At 32.7% G+C, this 19,165-nt stretch overlaps 2 protein-coding genes across 2 annotated transcripts; both read left to right on the top strand.

Annotated features, from left to right (window-relative positions):
- The first annotated feature begins 1,616 nt into the window (after nucleotides 1-1,616).
- LOC123683219 lies at nucleotides 1,617-8,743 on the top strand. The gene is made up of 3 exons (XM_045622126.1): nucleotides 1,617-1,730; nucleotides 2,893-3,370; nucleotides 7,140-8,743. Exons 1-3 carry the CDS (start codon nucleotides 1,669-1,671, stop codon nucleotides 8,349-8,351), a joined length of 1,752 nt encoding a protein of 583 aa, XP_045478082.1. The 5' UTR covers nucleotides 1,617-1,668; the 3' UTR covers nucleotides 8,352-8,743.
- A 1,305-nt stretch (nucleotides 8,744-10,048) lies between these two features.
- LOC123682429 (nuclear pore complex protein Nup75-like) lies at nucleotides 10,049-16,049 on the top strand. Its single transcript, XM_045621034.1, has 5 exons — nucleotides 10,049-10,203; nucleotides 10,257-10,713; nucleotides 10,827-11,080; nucleotides 14,615-14,737; nucleotides 15,969-16,049. Exons 1-5 carry the CDS (start codon nucleotides 10,183-10,185, stop codon nucleotides 16,047-16,049), a joined length of 936 nt encoding a protein of 311 aa, XP_045476990.1. The 5' UTR covers nucleotides 10,049-10,182.
- Nucleotides 16,050-19,165: the final 3,116 nt, after the last annotated feature.

The raw sequence follows: 19,165 nt of genomic DNA on the forward strand, positions 1-19,165 counted from the left end.
TTCGGTGTTTTTTTATTGTTTAATCCAAATATTGAATTATTAAATGAAAATTATTTTTTCAAATCTCTGTTCTCTGATCTGTATGAAACGTGAAACCCACTGAGACCGATGTATTTGGATATTTTTGAGCTGAGTGATCCGATATTCCATTAAAATAAACAAACAATTCACATTTTTCACTTAAATTCGAAGAAATATTATCAATACACGTTGTCAATACATATGTCACCTTAGTGAATTCTTTTATATGTTGTTTCAGGTTAAATGAATCTAATAAACACAATAAATTTACCTTTTCCTTATTATGTTATAATGTATAAAATGAATCTTTAATTATTAAATATAAGGTTGTTCTTCAGAAAAGAGTGTATTCGTACCTTTAAAGAGTAGTTTCGTAATTATCTCACCTTAATTTTCAATAGTATATACAACACTTATTCCCATCCAACATTCTCATTAATAAGAATAAATAAGAAGTCGGTATCTAATCAAAAATTTCTGAATTGAAATTTGTCGTGTGAGAAATATTTCTGAGTTATCGAGAAAATATGTTAACAAAAAAACTCTTCCTTGAAGAATATGCATAAAGTAGGAATATTAATAACTGACTTTGCGTCCCGGCAAAATGTGTGGTATGCTGGTCCTGGTAGAACCGATCAAAATTGGAATTTCAGTGGTGACTTTTGGCAGTAGTATACCTTGATTAGATGAATACATCTTGAAATTTAATTCTTAAACCAAACATCAACATCAACGGATCAACCACAACATTTAAATCTAAAATCTAGAATAGGTCAGAAATCCTAAACCATACAAGAAAATGAACTACTCCTCTTTTTCTCTTCTTAACATACCTAACTGATGAACAACACAATGAACAGGGCGTAGATATGTGGGGGCGAATGGGGGTAATTACCCACCAAAATATAAACTTTCAGAGTTCTTGCCAAGACGAAGAATGAAAATTTTTCAATAAAAATGAACCAATAATCATTTTACTTCTTTTGAAATCGGCATAGCAGAAGAAAATCTTTTTCGGTTTATGAGTTCATTACTTATGGCTTTCAAGATGATTAGTTTTATTGCACTACGATCACGTCTACGTCTGTCATTTTTCTTTATATCCACTTGTCGCCTCCTATTTTGCCATCTGTGATTTTTGCATTTGTCATCCGTTATAGAACACCCCATGTTTTCGGTTGTATCATTCTCGTCATGCAATTTCAATACTGCAGTTGTAAAAGAAGCGATTTTATTTCTCTTTCCCAACAATTGTTTTTGAGTCATTAGTTTGTAGGCATGTTTAAACCAATTTATGTTTTTCCTGTTTATTATGATCATAAATTTAGGTATTGAATGATTTTCACGGGAAAGAAGTTTGTTCTTTTTCAAATATATTCATTTTTGATAAAATAATTTATGCATATCTGACGAAACCCCTAGAAAAAAAAAAGATCTACGCCCTTGCAAAATGAACCCCATTAAGGAGGGGAGACGATTTCTGAACAAAATTACTTCGAAAAATGCAGGCCTCTGATTGGTCCACCCCTACAATTAACTTCTACCTGACTCTTAAATACCGGAGGTTTAAATACAATTGTCCCATTCCGTAAAGTCAAACGTTAAGTGTAAGTGACTAGGTACTATAGTGAAAGTTTCTCAGCCAACATGCAGAGGTCTACGCTAAGAGTCAATCGCTCTACAAATCGGAGATCGAGGTCGAGATTCGAGTAAGTAAATTTAATTCTATTTGTTGTTTTTTGTTATTTTATAAAATTAAAGTTCAATTGAAATACCAGAATCGGAATTATAACAGAAATGTTGAAATTTTTGGGGCACTTGTGTGTTGTGAATATTTGAAGTAAAGTTGTGTGTTCTTTTTTCCCAGAAAAGTAACTAATTTTCGAAAATTTTTTCCGTTAGGCTAGACTAGGCATCAATTAATCTGAATGCTTGTTTTTAAATGTATACAATTCAAAATCGATTTGAAAATTATATGTTTCTGTCGTACACCAGTTTATTTGTTTTCAAAAACTTTCCGCATGAAGTACAGAGCCGTATCTAGGTACTATTGCGCCTGTGACAATATATTAGACAGCGCCCCCCATTTTCTAAGATATAAGGATTTTCATCGATTATATTTTCTTGAATTATTTTTTTTTCATAATTTAAGTCATATATTTTCGTTAAAGTTTTAAAATAATACAGAATATTATACAGGGTGTATAAGAATAGTTGCGAAAAAATTTAGGGACCGATTCCTTGTCAAAATATTGGGTGGATCTTTCATATAAACTTTGTTTTGAGCTTCTCCCTAAATATGGCTCTCAAAAAGTAGTTTTTGATTTGTGAAAAGTTTATAATTATTTCTTTTCGTCACAATTATTTTATATTTGTACGAATGAAAATCTCAATAAAAATATCGTTTTGACATGCGCCTATTGTTAAAATTTGAGGTCGAAAATAATTCTAACCTCCACAACTCTGGCGTATTATCTGTTGATATTTCCTTTTCTAAAAAACCACGAATTCTAGCAGAAACTTACAACAGACCTTATTTGTCTCAGTTGGATCAGTTTATCCAGAAGTAATGTTCTTATTATAAATTTTAATGAAGAAAAAGTTATTGCGACTTAAGTTTGAGGGTTGATCTTTGAATATTTGAAGTTAAGTTGAGTGTTCTTTTTTCCCAAAGAAGTAATTAATTTTCGAAAATTTATTCCTTTAGGGTAGACTATGCATTGATTAATCTGAATGTTTACAATTCAAAATCGAATTGAAAATTTTATGTTTCTGTCGTACATCATTTTATTTCAAAAACTTTTCGCATAAAGTATAAGTAATATTTGGATGTAATTTGGTAGAATTAATTTACATATATTATCTTTTCAGTGACTCAAATCTCAATGCAGAACGAAGGCAGAATTCAGTGGAAAATATTGAATTTTCGGAGACCTCGGAAGAAAAGAGTTTCCAGGAGATGTTTGGTTTCGATATTTCATTGAAACCGGGACCTAACAGCACTTTTATCGATGGACATTACTACCCTAAAAAATTGATTGAAGGTATGAATGAGAGGTCAGAATCAGATTTTGACGAAATTAATCATTATCCTGTAAAAAATTTTTTCTTGAACGAAGACCCTGAAAACGAGACACTTATCAACATTTCGAATGATGGACTCTACAACCGTAGAAAATCTATTGAATGTACGAATGAGAGGTCAGAATCAGATTTGGGCGAAATGAATATTTATCCTGTGAAAAATTTTTTCTTGAACGAAGACCCTGAAAACGAGAGACAATTGCTACCTGTTCGACAAGAAGAGGAACATGAATTCAACAATGATCTCATCGGTCACTATTCAGAGGTAACTATCATCAATTATTATTATCTTAAACTCATTCTTCAAAATAGATATTTCATTAGTTCCAAAGCCCCTTTATCTAAATTGCTATGTTTGTTTTTGTTATATTCTTACAGTGATTCAATTTGAAAATTACCACGATCCCCCTAATGATTCGATAGTTAGTTAATGATGCTGAAGATGAATTCAGAAATTCGTATCAACGAAAATATGAAAAATTAAGATCCGAAATATCGCATGTTTTGTATCTTGAGTAAATATTATTTTACAGATTTCGATTTCATTACCGATTGGCAATTTTATGTTTTTCGGTGTTTGTATTTCAGGGAAGTAGAAATTTGTTATTCCCTTAATTTTTATTGAAGGAATAACATATTTTTCCTTTCTTATAATAATTTCGATAAAAATGCGTGAAGTTTATCACACTGAATAAATATTAAGCTGGAAGATAACTGACATTGAATTATAAAATATAAGTAACAAAATAATTATAATATTCAGCCTTCTGATGATTTTACCACTGATGAACTTTATGAATTGAATTCAGGTTTCAGATTTTTTTGCTTGGCTTCTAATTTATAAATCGATCGAACTTTTCGTTTTTTTTTTTTGAGATTTTCGAGTAAAGCAATCGGATGAACCACCATTTTAAATTCGAATGAGCCAACGCTTGACACTAGTTAATTTGATATAAGAAATCATCTATGAAATTCGATGAAATACAAAAAAAATTGTCTAATACATTCTTCCGGAAATTCGAATTTTTCGGAAAAAGTAGAAAATGCCACTCTCTATTATTTGCCGCCCCGGCAAAATACCGGTTTGCCTGCCTCTAGAGCGGACCCTTTTTACGGACAAATACACTAGGTACAGTAGGTACTCGGCAGTATTTAGCATTTAAAATTCGTTATACGTTATAAAGGTGACACGCAATAACCATAGTTAGGAATTCCAAGAATTTCTAAACTTCAACAAAATGCATTTACCTCAATTTGTGTATTTTTCTAAATTCTTGAAATTTCAAACTAGGGTTGTTTTGGACAATGCGATGCCGTATGATAATTGAATTCATAAATCGTTAATAGATCATAGAAATCAATTACCGTTTTAGAGATATAGAGGAGAGTTGGTGTTTTTATGGGACAGCCTATATATGAATCGACTACAATTGTACAATTGACAGAAAGATAATGAAATCTCGAAATAAGTGCGAAATATTTATATACAGGGTGTTCCAAACTCGATGGCCTATTAGACGTTTCTGGAAAACTAATCATAATTTTGAGCTGAAAATTTGCATATTGGGGTTTGAGACAATGATCTTTCTCCCTAAAATATTTTTAGATCTCTACAAGTTCCGGTTATACCGGAAACAGACTACTACTTCCTTATTTCAAATGGCACACCCAGTATATTATTGCATTATTAGATAGCTTTTTTGATGACAATTTCGGCAATATACCATACCTTGGGTAAAAATTCAACGGTTCATGAGTTATTGGGATTGTTATGAAAAAAAAGGTGGCGATGAGGACTCGCATTTTTTTGAATATTTCAGCAGAAAAAGCCTTTTTCGAAAAAAAAAATTTTTTTTTTTCGATTCCGCAAATACGTAGGATTATAAGACTGTTTTTGGCTTGGACCAAAAATGTACAGGGTGTTTATAAGAGGATCATGAACTTCGACAACTCAAATTCATCAAAACTCAAGATTTTCAAATTAGAACCTATATTTTTTATTATTTCAGTCGATTCTACGTAAAATCTTGAGTTTTGATGAATTTGAGTTGTCCAAGTTAATGATCCTCTTATAAACACCCTGTACATTTTTGGTCCAAGCCGAAAACAATCTTATAATACTACGTATTTGCGGAATCGAAAAAAAAAATTTTTTTTTCGAAGGGCTTTTTCTGCTGAAATATTTGAAAAAATGCGAGTCCTCATCGCCAACTTTTTTTTCATAAGAATCCCGATAACTCATGAACCGTTAAATTTTTACCCAAGGTATGGCATATTGCCGAATTTTCCATCAAAAAAGCTATCTAATGATGCAATAATATACTAGGTGTGCCATTTGAAATAAGGAAGTAGTAGTCTGTTTCCTGTATAACCGGAACTTGTAGAGATCTGAAAATATTTTAGGGAGAAATATCATTGTCTCAAACCCCAATATGCAAATTTTCAGCTCAAAATATTGATTAGTTTTCCAGAAACGTCTAATGGGCCATCGAGTTTGGGCCTTCCTGTAAAAGTAGTCCCATAAAAAATGAAGTCGCAAAACTCAATATCTTCAAAACGGATGATAACAGGACGGTTTTCGAAAAATCTTCGGCTAAAAAACTGTTTGAAAAATATAGGGTGTCCCATTTAAGAAACACTCACCCTCCTTTATAACTCTAAAACGATCATATGAACCGTGATTTGCTTTCTGATATTATTTCGAAAAAAACGATCTGGGTTTATAGTTCTCGAGATGTTTTCGGTAAGCATCGAATTTGGGACACCCTGTACAATGGAATGACGTTTGATATGGATTCGTTAACAGTTAGTAAAACCATATCTTTCAATTCCATTACCAGCTCAAAATTCGGAATCGTAGAAATTTTTGTACGAGTGCTCAAGACTAATTCCTCGAAAAATTGAACAAAAGGATTTGAGTTTGATTTAAATAACATTCAAGTCGAAAAAACAAAAAGTTAATTTAACTTACCTAAGTTAATAACTTCGATTATGAATGATACCAACGTTGTGGAACTATTTGATTAATAGATAATTTACTCTGAGTATCTTGAAATTGAGTTAATTTTTTATTTAATTATCTCTTCATTTCATTATCTCTTCAAAATTTACTTTAAAAATGTGTTCTCATTTATAACACTTTTTTCACTGTTTATCATAAGTATTCTTAGTAATTAACCGTCCGGTATCTTGCGTTATCGAAATACTGCAATTATTCGTAAGAGTTGAATTATATTTTTATACAGAGTGTTTCAAAATTCAGTATCAAGATGAGACTTTTTTTTCCATAGAGATGTGTACGCAAACGCTTCGTTACGTTACTGAACTACAGAGCGTTAAAGTTTCAAAATTTTTTTAGTTTTTTCTTCTTCTTTTTTCAGTTTTTGATATATTACGAGCAATATTAAATTTGGAATATTGGTTCATTAGGTTTCTTATTTTTTAGGAAATGCTTCAGGAGGCTTGTTATTTAGGTCACAAACCAAATACGCAGAGTTTTGTGTTTTGCTTGTGGTACTACTCCTTCTTTTTGTTGAAAATTTTACTTAAATGTAGCGAATTATTTTTTTCTCGATAACGATCGCAGATGTGTGAATATGACAAGTGACAAAAAATGTATGAACAAAACAAAGAATTAATTTCATATGTTAGAATCCTCCAGCGGCGTAATACAAAAATTTTATAGGGCGAAAAAGGTCTTGATCCCTGAAAAAAATCACCCTGTAGCTGATTACAATCAGTCGGCATATTTGATGATGTAAACCCTACAACATAACCTATATACGAACAAATTAATGTTTTTGGAAAAAAAGTCATATTTTGACCTGAAAAATACACCACTGAAATCTCGATACTAATTTGAAACACCCTGTATAGTAGAAAATAATAAACTTTTGTGCAAAAGTTGCAATGTTTTCGCAATAAATTTTACACATTCTTTTTATACATATTTCAACAATTTGACTATGAAGTAATGTTTCTTGAAAAAGTAATTTCATGTTCACATACATATAATACAATAATTATTTTTGCAGATTGATCATGAAGAATATCATCAATGCGAACCTGTGATACCTGACAATATTGTTCGGCCAGGTCAAAACATCGAGCCAATTCCAGTAAAAAACCTATTTCGAGAAGGATCCACCGTATACAACGTTACTGTTGTGTCCATTGAGGATCCGTCGAAATTTTGGATAGCATTGAACTACCCTGATTTGGAGAAATCCTCGAAAGAGATGAAAAAATTCTACGAAGAAAATTCAGCTGCATATGTTATTCCCGTCAATTTATTGGATAAAAACTTGTTCTGTGTAGCTGAATTGAATGGAGTTTACTTTCGAGCAGTCATAGTCGATTGCATAAAAGTTGCCAAAAAAGTGAAACTTTTCTTCATCGATTTTGGGATGGCACGAAAAGTAGACTGTAAGAAGATTTTCTTTATGAGGCAGTGTTTCAGTAAACTCCCAGCTCAAGCAGTCAGAACAAGACTTGCTGATGTTCAGCCCCAATACGAAGCTATGCCGTGGTCAGATGAAGCATGCCGAAATTTTACAGATTTAGCATTGCTTCAGGATTTCAAGGTGGAGATCGCAGAAATCGACAGATTTCAAAACGTCGTTAATGTTAGATTGATCAATAATCACGACGTACCATTGACGATGATTCTGGTCAATGATGGACATGCGATTTACACCAGAGTGAAGCAACAGAAAACAGTAATCGACAAGAATTCGAAAATAAAAGTATGCTGTTTTCATTTTTTCCCAACATTCCAAGAGTTGGAAAGCTGGAGTGTTCCATGGCGCTTTGAAACTCGTAAATATGAGAACTTAGCATTGACCACAAATTTCTTGTATCCTCAATATTTCGAGAGGAAAAATACCACAAAGCTTCTCAATAAAATTGAGAGGATTCAATTCCATACGATCGTCAAGAAGAAGCCAGTAAGGAGACATCTGATGATGTGTGATGTCGAATCTGGGATTGGCATTGATGAAATGAACAAGCTAGCGTATGGGGATTTTATGGTTCCTAGCACGCCTCCAAAAATTGAAAAAGGTATAAAGCGTTCAGTTAAGGAGGAAGAACAGGAAAAATTCACTGAGGAATTCCTTCGGAGAATGAACATTGAAGAAGATATAAAGTGTTCGGTTGAGGAAGAAAAACAGGAAAATTTCAATGTGAAATTCATTCAGAGAATGAGGCAAACAAGAATGAAATCATGTTTTGCATCCTCGAACTAAGTCTCGCACAAGCATATCCGATTATCGAAATGTATTTTTGTTGTATATAATGTACATTATTTATTGTGTTATATTTCAGTTTTGGATATGACAGGTCTTATTGTATAGGAAACATTTGGTGTAAGTCCTTGATTTTTAAACGTCTTCGGAGATATCTCTCCTTCTTCAGTAGTATACAAGTTTCTCGTCATTGCAGTCATCATGATGGCAATATTTAGTAGGAAAACTATACTACTGAAGAAGGAGATCTCCGAAACTTTTAGAAAATAAAGGACTTATACCAAATGTTTCCTATATGATAAGACCTGTCATATCAAACCACTACACCTCGTTTTTAATTTAATGTGTATCTATAACTATCTATATTTTTATTTAATTTATTTATTCAATTTATGTTTATATACCTACCTACTGAAATAAATGTTATATGAATTTTTAATAATTGATTCATTGGTCCTATCGATAATTCCAAAAAAATGGTTGTTGATTTTATCTAATTGCCTTAAAACAAGACATACTTTTTGACACGGAATTTTTTTTCAATTAAAATACCTACTACTTTTTGGAGATAATAAAAAAATTGACAAGCGCCAATTTCACTGAAATCGAATAAGCGCTCTCAACTAGTAATGAAAAAGTGATTTAATAGATCACCGACAAACATTGCCAAATGAAAGATTATGCAATTTTAACAAACGATTTCAATTATTTAAGGAAATATATGCCTTCAAAAGTTTCATTTAGGTATATCTACTGATAGGATTCATTAATAACAAAAAAGTATGCTTAGAAACAAGCGTAGATAAATTTGTCGATGATAAATCTGTATATAAGTATACATGTGGTCTCCAAGGGTGCAAATGTCGGTTATTCAACTGACATCACATCAGTGGCTTTCTGATTTTTTATATCAATGTGATTATTAAGGTGTAACAATATATAAATGATTGGCAGACCTCAAAAAAACATCTACGATTTAGAGAAATCTTCAAAAAAAAATGGGTCTCAATTTAAATTTAGGAATAAAAGTATAAAATAGATTTGATTTCGATCATGCAATTGACATTAAAACAGATGTTTCTGTTCTAAATCAAATTTGAATTTCGTTCAATATAGTTTCATTTCAAAGTTAAATCTTCGTAACACACCTGTTAAAAAAATTTAAGAGTCTGTTTACACCACACTGCTTGGGAAGCAGAGGGGTCGCAACGTGAAGGGGCAAGAGCGGGTGGGCGTCGACTATCGTAGTAAAAATATCGAGACCGTATTAGGCGATTTTTAGTTCACAATTCTGGCACTTGGAACAGATTCACAACGTCACATAGAATTTTGAGTAACTATGATGTAATATATTTCTTATTGATATCATTGGAAAGAAGAAAAAATAGGCTATGACCAAATTGTATTAGATTTTCGAATTTAGGTCAACTGAAGCGACAATAAATTAATCAAAATTGGTATTGAAAATCGTTCTTTCTACGTCAATAATACAATTAATTTGCAACTTTAAGTGAAATTATTACCTAACGATCATACAAGGGATAAAGACCTTCCAATATTGTTTTGAATCATCTCGATAGCGTTTACCGTTTTTGAGAAAATCAAGACCGAATTAGTTAAGAAAACGCCTGAATTTGCGCCGCGTGAACGGACTCTTAATGTAGATATCCATCTACTTATCTATGTATGAGATTTCCCTCCTGAAATGAATTTAACCTCACTTCTTCTGGTTCTTGTTCTATGGATAATCCACAGGAATCAGGATTTCAAATGTTATTACTTTGTTACAAGTTTATAGAATATTTTTATAATTCTCAATAAAAAAATTAAAATGGATGTTGAAACAGAAATTGTAAGTTCTGCACTCCTTTACATACTTACAGCTTTTAATTGTGATCTTTTTAGTTAATACCAAATAAATTGTGTGAAAGAGCCGGTATTTCCTTAGCATGGAAACCATTTAATGAAATGGGTATTTTCGCATATGAAAGAAAACATTCAGGAGCTCCAGATAAGCATAGTCAACACTATCCAACATCAGAAGCTTCAGTATTTCAAATTCGACATGATGTAATTTTATTCAGACCAGTCCTTCGAAAACTCGTCAATGAATCCAATGGCACCTTTTTGAATCTTCAAGGAGTAGTATTAAGTAATTCATTCAATCCTCAAGAAGATTTACTCAACTTTAGCCGTCAACATAGATCTATAATTAGGGCATGCCTTGAAAATTTGCAGGAAGATATTGTGAAGGCTAAAACTAAATCTGAAAGAGATGAGGTCCAAAATCTCATAACAATATTTTACTCTGTTGAGTGCATATGGCATTTATGTGAAATTTTATTTATTGATGCCACACCTGGTAAGTCTTGGAATAATTTAGGCACATTCTTAATATAACATTGTGTATTTTTGAGTTCAAACCGAAATTTCGTTAATTAGATTCGAATAAAGTTGAGACATTTTTTCCCCTAGGAAATGTGGTGCTGCCCCATCTACTGGATTGGGTTAGGTTTCATTTTCCTAAATATGAGAGAAATGCTGCCGAAATGTTATGTGATGCAGGAAATGCACTTGAAATTAAAGCAGAATTTTGGCCTACAGTAATAGGTTCTCTTTTGCAAGGAAGAAAAAAAGTAGCAAGAGGACTTCTTAGGCAACATTCTGCCGCAGAAATAAAACCTTTCATAATGGCAGATCAGTGTCTGAAAACCATGCCGCTGTATGATGTAAGTTTCAACTCATTAAATTTCTAAGGAAGAATTTTTAAGGCATTTCATTGAATGTTTTTAATGGATTTTTCCTCAGTTCATGATTGAGTTTTTAAATTCTACTGTCAACATATTGGACTCACAAATGAATATTCAGTTCAACAAAATAGTAAATAATATATGTACAGGGTGGGCAAATAAGCGAGGTAAGCGGCTATATCTCAGGATCCACTCATCGTAGAGACTTGCGGTAAAAAATTTTACCACTAAAGTGAACAAGAGAACACACTGGAAATTGTTTTGAAGTTCATACCTCTACCGCAAGGGGGCGTAATAGCTATCGTCGAGTAGAAAAATGAATTTTACTCGAAAATGTTCCATATGAAGTTGAAGAAAAAATATCATCACAGTAATTCTTGGAAAATTCTCTATCTTTTTAAATTGTCACTTTTGATTTTACGACATCAAATAAGGGTAGGTGAAAGGGAGAAATCTGACTGATTGAAACGCCTGTAACTTCGGTTTGGCTCAACATTTTTGAGTAAATTAGACCTCGTCTGAAAAATAATATCTTGTTGATTTTGGACAAACTATACTCATGATAAATTTGTTTTTGCTGCTTTCGATAGGGGGCGCTAAGTCAGAAGTTCATTGTTTTGTTCATTTTACTACGAAATTTCAAATGTAATGATAGGATTTTCTTAACAGGAATAGAAATTCCATCAAATTTGCATGAAAAAATCTGAAGGTCACAATGCGATAATTTCAGGCGTTCTGAAGTTTTGACCGAAAGAAGATATTCTTCAACTGATGCACTGCGAAAAACCAAATTTTGTCTTTAGGTTCTGACAAAAATAGAAATTCCATCAAATTTGCATGAAAAAACCAAAAGGTCGCAAAGCGATAGCTTCAGGCGTTCTGGAGTTATGGCCGAAAAAAGATATTCTTCATCTGATGCACTGAAAAACTAAATTGTGTCTTCTTTCGGCCATAACTCCAGAACGCCTGAAGCTATCGCTTTGCGACCTTCTGGTTTTTTCATGCAAATTTGATGGAATTTCTATTTTTGTCAGAACCTAAAGACACAATTTGATTTTTCGCAGTGCATCAGTTGAAGAATATCTTCTTTCGGCCAAAACTTCATAACGCCTGAAATTATCGCTTTGCGACCGACAGGTTTTTTAATGCAAATTTGATGGAATTTCTATTTCTGTTAATAAAATCCTATCATTACGTTCGAAATTTCGTAGTAAAATGAACAAAACAATGAACATCTGACTTAGCGCCCCATATCGAAAGCAGCAAAAACAAATTTATCATGAGTATATTTTGTCCTCAATCAACAAGATATTATCTTTCAGACGAGATCTAATTTGCTCAAAAATGTTGAGGCAAACTGAAGTTACAGGCGTTTCAATCAGTCAGATTTCTCCCCTTCACCTACCCTTATTTGATGTCGTAAAATCGAAAGTGACAATTTAAAAAGATAGAGAATTTTCCAAGGATTACAGTGATGATATTTTTTCTTCAACTTCATATGAAACATTTTCGAGTAAAATTCATTTTTCTACTCGACGGTAGCTATTACGCCCCCTAGCGGTAGAGGTATGAACTTCAAAACAATTTCCAGTGTGTTCTCTTGTTCACTTTAGTGGTAAAATTTTTCACCGCAAGTCTCTACGATGAGTGGATCCTGAGATATAGCCGCTTACCTCGCTTATTTGCCCACCCTGTACATATATTTATGAATAGTTTACACTGTGCTATTTTTGTATTGATTTCTGGGCTGAAGGTTACCTTAAGAGGGATCTATCAGTTCAGAAATTAGTATGCTTTATTTTACTCTAGGACCATCAATTTATATTAGGTTTTCACTATAATTCATTTGAAAGAGTTTGTCATTGTGGAAAGTCCTTATTTATTAATTTTTTTCGAATGGAAAAAAAATTAGATGAATTTTTTTTTAAAAATAAATATATGCATGTTATAACTTTCCAAACAAATTTTTATTTTTTTATGAAAAAAGAAATAAAAAAAAAAATATTATACAAAAGGTCTTATCAAAGGTTGAAAATGTGGTGCTTGAATGAAGACATAAAAACGTATTTGGAATTCTTGCATGTGGTAGAAAAGGACAGTACAGTGCATCCCATTTTGGGTGAGACTGCCAGGTTTCTCGATTGTTATTTAAGATAGAGCTTTCCGGTTTTCACGTTCCTGTCCTACTTTTTCGTGAAACTCAAGTTGGTCTAATCAGATTCTGCATAACTGTTTCCGTTCAAGAGATACAGGGTGATTTTGGAAATTGATACTTTTCGGACCCCTCCTTTATCTCTGAAGTTATTAGAAATAATGCTGAGGTAAAAACTTAGGATTAATTGGATAATTTTCATTTGTGATATTTATTTATAGTAGAGTAAGCAAACAAATATAATACACTCATCACTAATACAAAAAATTAAACGTAGGTACCTACCTAATAGCAACAAATGAATAATAAAAAAATTCATAAACATTGCATAATATCTTACAGATTAAACTGTTCAAATTGCTGTCCATTTTTCCTAATACATATAATATACTACACTAAAAGACATAACAGTATCGAAGAACTTCGTGCATCAAGAGAGGCAGTTTTCCAAGATTTACAAAAAAGCCCTTTTATAATATTAAATACACTCAGGCGTATTGAAAAGTTTTGTCAATTATGTATTAGAGGAAAATGGACAGTAATTTGAATAGTTTAATCTGTAAGATATGATGCAATGTTTATGAATTTTTGTATTATTTATTTGTTGCTATTAAGTAGGTACCTACGTTTTGTTTTTCATGTAAGTGATGACTGTATTATCTTTGTTTGCTTACTCTACTATTTATAAAAATCACAAATTAAAATTATCCAATTGAACTTTTTTTTCATATGGGAAATCCATTGCTCATTAACAAAAAATCATCATTATTTGATGTTTTAGTGTTTTTTTAACATTTCTGACCATTCTACCTATATAGTGAACTACATCATTTTGAAGGGAAAAAAATAACGAATTCAATGAAGTAATGATATGTTGTTCTATATGGTGTTCCATTAAAAAAAATATAGGTTTGTGTTGAATCTTCAAAACCATACCCCGAAAAAAAAAATTGAGTACGCCACTGGATTCTACGCAGAATTCTCATTCAGACGTAGTTTTTACCTCAGCATTATTTCTAATAACTTCGGAGATAAAAGAGGGGTCCGAAAAGTATCAATTTCCAAAATCACCCTGTATCTCTTGAACGAAAACAGTTATGCAAAATCCGATTAGACCAACTTGAGTTTCACGAAAAAGTAGGACAGGAACGTGAAAACCGCAAGGCTCTATCTTTAATAACAAGCGAGAAACCTGGCAGTCTCACCCAAAATGGGATGCACTGTACATCAGAGAAAAGTTTGAGATTGCTTTACTAATCCTGAAAAGTAGTGAGATCTCAAAAACGTTGAGGAGTAGTTAAACTGATTGAAATTTATTTATGCTTGATCTATGATTTGGTGATTATTTTAAAACAGTTTAGGTATATAGTGGATTCTCTGCTCAAGAATTTCATTTACAAAGAAAGCATTGGGTTGTGCATGTTCAGTCAAAAATTCAGGCCAAAGTCTTCTCCAGTTACAAGAATTTGGAGCTTATCATGAAGGTGGGTAGAATATTTAACACCAAACAATTTTCATTTTCAATGGAATTTCTTGGTATGTAGAGGGTAAATGCACTGGTTAGCCGACCGGCACTGGCTCTCGATCATTCCGTGATATGAGATAAAATAATAATAAAAATATATCATGTAGTGCAAAATATGTCCGCCGTACGTGTTCTTGACCATTCTACCCTTCAAAGATAGTTTGCATAGTAGGGGTATAGGTCAAAGTTTTCGCGCTAAAAATTAGTTTATAATCGTCAATCATAGAAAAGGGTTCTTTCTCGTCCTCTCTTAGAAAATTGCTTTGTGATATATAACCAAAAAACAACAATTATTTCTCATTTTAAATTAATTATTGTGTATATTTTGTTCCATATGAACTATAAGACTATTTTTGAGTGTATTTCAATCAAGAAGCAAATAAATGTATATTTTTTTGTTCAATATTCGGCGGTCGCGAACTGGTATTGGAAAATTTGTATCTTTTATTTCTCGACCAAAGTGGTCGAGAACCAATATATTACTTCAATAATTGTTTTTCAACCGATATCCTTTTTTTTCAATACCATGATTCATTTATATCTACTTTCTGAATATTAGTTTGCGACCACCGAATTACCGTTGAAACACTTATTTCTACCTTTTATTTATTCGCGGTCGAGAACCAATTTGATTGTACTTAATCCTCGACCATTGGTGGTGAGGGATTTATATTTTATTTACTCATTAGTTTCTAAATAGATATTGAGAGCAAAATAACCAAAAAATGTTGTATGAGTCCCTATTTTGAAATATTTATAGAAAGTGGAAAATTTTGCAAAATAATTTTTTTTTACGTTCCGAGTGTTTCTTACTCAATTATCTCATCTGAAACCCATCTGAGTGATAGGTAGTGATGTTGATGGTACGGTACGAAAGTAAATACTTATCACTCAACTTGCTCTAAAGTTTTATATAAAATTTTCAAGTGGAGCGGACCCTATTATTAGTGGTCGAAAACTAACATTAAAATGGTCTAGAACTCTGCGGCGTGGTGGTGAACCGAAGGTGATTGAGATTTTTTATATGTTTTCACATTTCAAAGTTTAAATGCAAAAAGAACGCTTCAAATCAAATCATTCAAAACTCGCCAAAGAATCGATGAACACCTACACCATTAAAATTTCATAATTATATCTGTGAAAATGTCGTGTTCGAAATAAATAAATAAATAAATAACGTCTTTATTCAGAGAAGCAGGATTATAATATGCCTGGCAATCATGACATCAAGGGCGAAGTCTAGCAAGCTATTCAACTCAACCCCACAATGATGTACGAAGCCAGACTAATAATGCATAAGGTTAATGAAAATTGAAATAACGAGATGGCAGAAATAAAAGTAATATGCGATATGTGAACCAGAGAGCACCCAGCACCCCCTCCCCACCACAGCAAGGACAAAACAATCAAGAAAGAAAAAAAAAGACATATATATATAATTACACTCACATAGAAATACAAGGTCAAAGTGAATCATTGCTTATTCAGTAAAAAGTCCTTAAGTTTATATTTGAACTTATTTATATTAAGTATTTTGAAGACAGAAGGTAATGCATTATATAGTGAAATGGACTGGTAAATGTAACCTCTCGTAAACATAGCTGTTTTGTGATGTGGTAATATGAATTTATCATTATATCGCGTGGCTCTGAAGTGTACAACACTATGCCGAACAAACCTTCGTCTCAAAAAATATGGACTACTGGGATTAACGACAATTCCATGAGTAAAGGAACCCAAGTGATATAGCCGCCTTGATTCCATATTAAGACACTTGTCCTCCTTAATCTTGTGGGAAATAGGTTCATACTTTCTCACACCGTGAATTAAACGAAAACAGGATTTTTGAACCTTCTGTATTCTCTCCTTGTCCAGTTTGATGAGGCAAGGACCATAAATGAAATCACAGTATGTGAATTGTGACAGGACAAGTGACTCGCACAAAGTTCTTTTAGCTCTAGTATCCAAGAGATGGCGGCTGTGATAAATTAATTTTAGGTTAGAGTAAGCCTTGATAAGCAAATTTTTAACATGTTCCGTGAAGCGGATATCTGTATCTAATATCAAGCCCAGATTTCTGGCCTGATCTGCGAAAGAAAGCTTTTGGGTGTCGATGACTACATTCATATTCATGGTCAAAACTTCTCTTATTCTTTTACTGGCGAAACACATAATTTTTGATTTATTGGGATTGAGTATTAAATTGTGTTCGCGTGATAATTTTTCCAGGTGACTCAAATCCTCATTAACTCTACGGGAAGCTTCTTCATATGTACCCCCAGGAAATCGGTAATATAACTGTGTGTCGTCCGCATATGCCAGAGCACTGCAATGTTTGGAACTTGTTATTATATCAGATGTATATATTATAAAAAGCAAAGGCCCCAGTACGGACCCCTGAGGAATCCCAGCGAGAACATCAAAAGCAGACGACACAGTATCGCCAATCGATATATATTGAACTCTACCGGTCAAGTATGAATACATCAATTCCACCGACTCTGGTTGGAAACCAAAATATTGTAATTTTGCGCATAACAACCGATGATTCAAGGTATCGAAGGCCTTAGTGTAATCGAGCAGGACAAGAATACTCGCTAAACCAGAGTCATATGCTTCGATAATATCACCTATTACCGTCGCAAGAGCTGTCGCAGTACTATACCCCTTTCTGAATCCACACTGAGTCTGTGGAAGCAATTCATTAATATTGAAATACTGCTCTATTTGATTACTCAGAACTTTCTCGAAAATCTTTGATAGAAGTGGTAGTATACAAATTACTTTTAAGTCAGAATAATCACGAGGATTTCTAGATTTGGGTATTGGTTTTCCCAGAGCTGCCTTTCAGGAATACGGAAAGTAATTGTGTTCTATGCAAACATTTAATATATGTACAATATATTTTACTATGATTGGTCTACAAAATGAAATCATCTTAAGAGTTATCCCATCAATACCTGCGGCATTACTACGAAACCCATCAATAATACTCTCAACCTCCCGAATAGTCGTCAAATGAAAATGAAACGAAGTGCCTCCAGGATGTGAATTCTTTGAATAATATTCTATTTTTGAGCTACAGTTCTGATTATGACCATTGGAAATCGAAGAAAGATAGTTCTTTAGCGATTCCGGATCGCTAAGAAAATAGGGCAAAGATGTAGATTTAGATGCACAAATGTTAAGATCTTTCAAGGCCTTCCAAGCTTTCTTAGAATTACGCCCGTCAGCTACAGAATTAAGATAGATTTTTTTTTCAGTACGTATGGCTGTGACAGTCAGATTTCTAAGTTGTTTATAAATGTTCCAGTTCTCAGGAGATCGAGTTTTTTTGAATTTCTGTAAAGCAAGGTCTCTCTGCTTCATCATAGACCTAAGGTTGTCTGTTAACCAGGGTGCTGCTGGTTTTGTTACCCTTCTGGTGATATAGGGTGCATGTTTATCGAAAGTTTCGAGGATAAAAGAATTCAAAAACTTAACCTTTTCATCAATATTTTCCTCAGATATTAAGTGAAACCAGGGTAGCCTCTCAAGATCGCATTGAAAATCTTGGATATTGAAGTTACGGAAATTACGATAGGTTATAATCTTAGGCGTCATTTTTTTCCTTTTAAGATTCAAACTTATAAAAACCAGTCTATGGTCAGAAATGTGCGACGTATCGAGCGTACCCACCCCAATCACAAGATCTTCATTACTGAAAAAAATAGGGTCGAGCAATTTTGAAGATGTTTCAGTTATTCTTGTATGTTCATTCAAAAGCTGTTTCAACCCATATGATTCGAAACAAGTTGGCAGAGGATCAATAGATCTCATAAAATCAAAATTTAAATCACCCAGACACAAAATTTCATCAGTGGTAGGACACACAACTGATAAAATATTATCTTCATCCTCTATAAACTTATTCAAGCTAAGATGAGGTGGCCGATAAAAAGCAATAACTGTCACTGTGCGAGAATTAAACCTGAATTTAATTGAAAGATATTCACAATTACCTATGTGTTGTTGAATTTCGAATTCTTCATATCTTATACCTTGCTTAATGTACGCAGCAACTCCGCCTCCTCTACCATTTCTATCACTTCTCAAAAAATCATATCCATCAATTTGAACTATATCATTACTGATACACGAAGAAAGCCATGTTTCCGTCAGGACTGCAACATCAAAATCGTTATCCAGAATTAATGTAGAAATGTCATTGAAATTATTCAGCATTGACCTTGCGTTCAAATGAGATACTTTCATTATAAATGAAAAAAGGAGCAAAATAGAATTATCATCTATTATTTACTATCTTTAATTAATTTATTATTTAATAGCTAAGAATTGCTGCGGTGAAAGAAAGGAGGAGCCAGCGCTCCATGACTATATAAATGTC

The sequence above is a fragment of the Harmonia axyridis genome, chromosome 6 (assembly GCF_914767665.1).
Source record: "Harmonia axyridis chromosome 6, icHarAxyr1.1, whole genome shotgun sequence".
Lineage (NCBI taxonomy): Eukaryota > Metazoa > Arthropoda > Insecta > Coleoptera > Coccinellidae > Harmonia > Harmonia axyridis.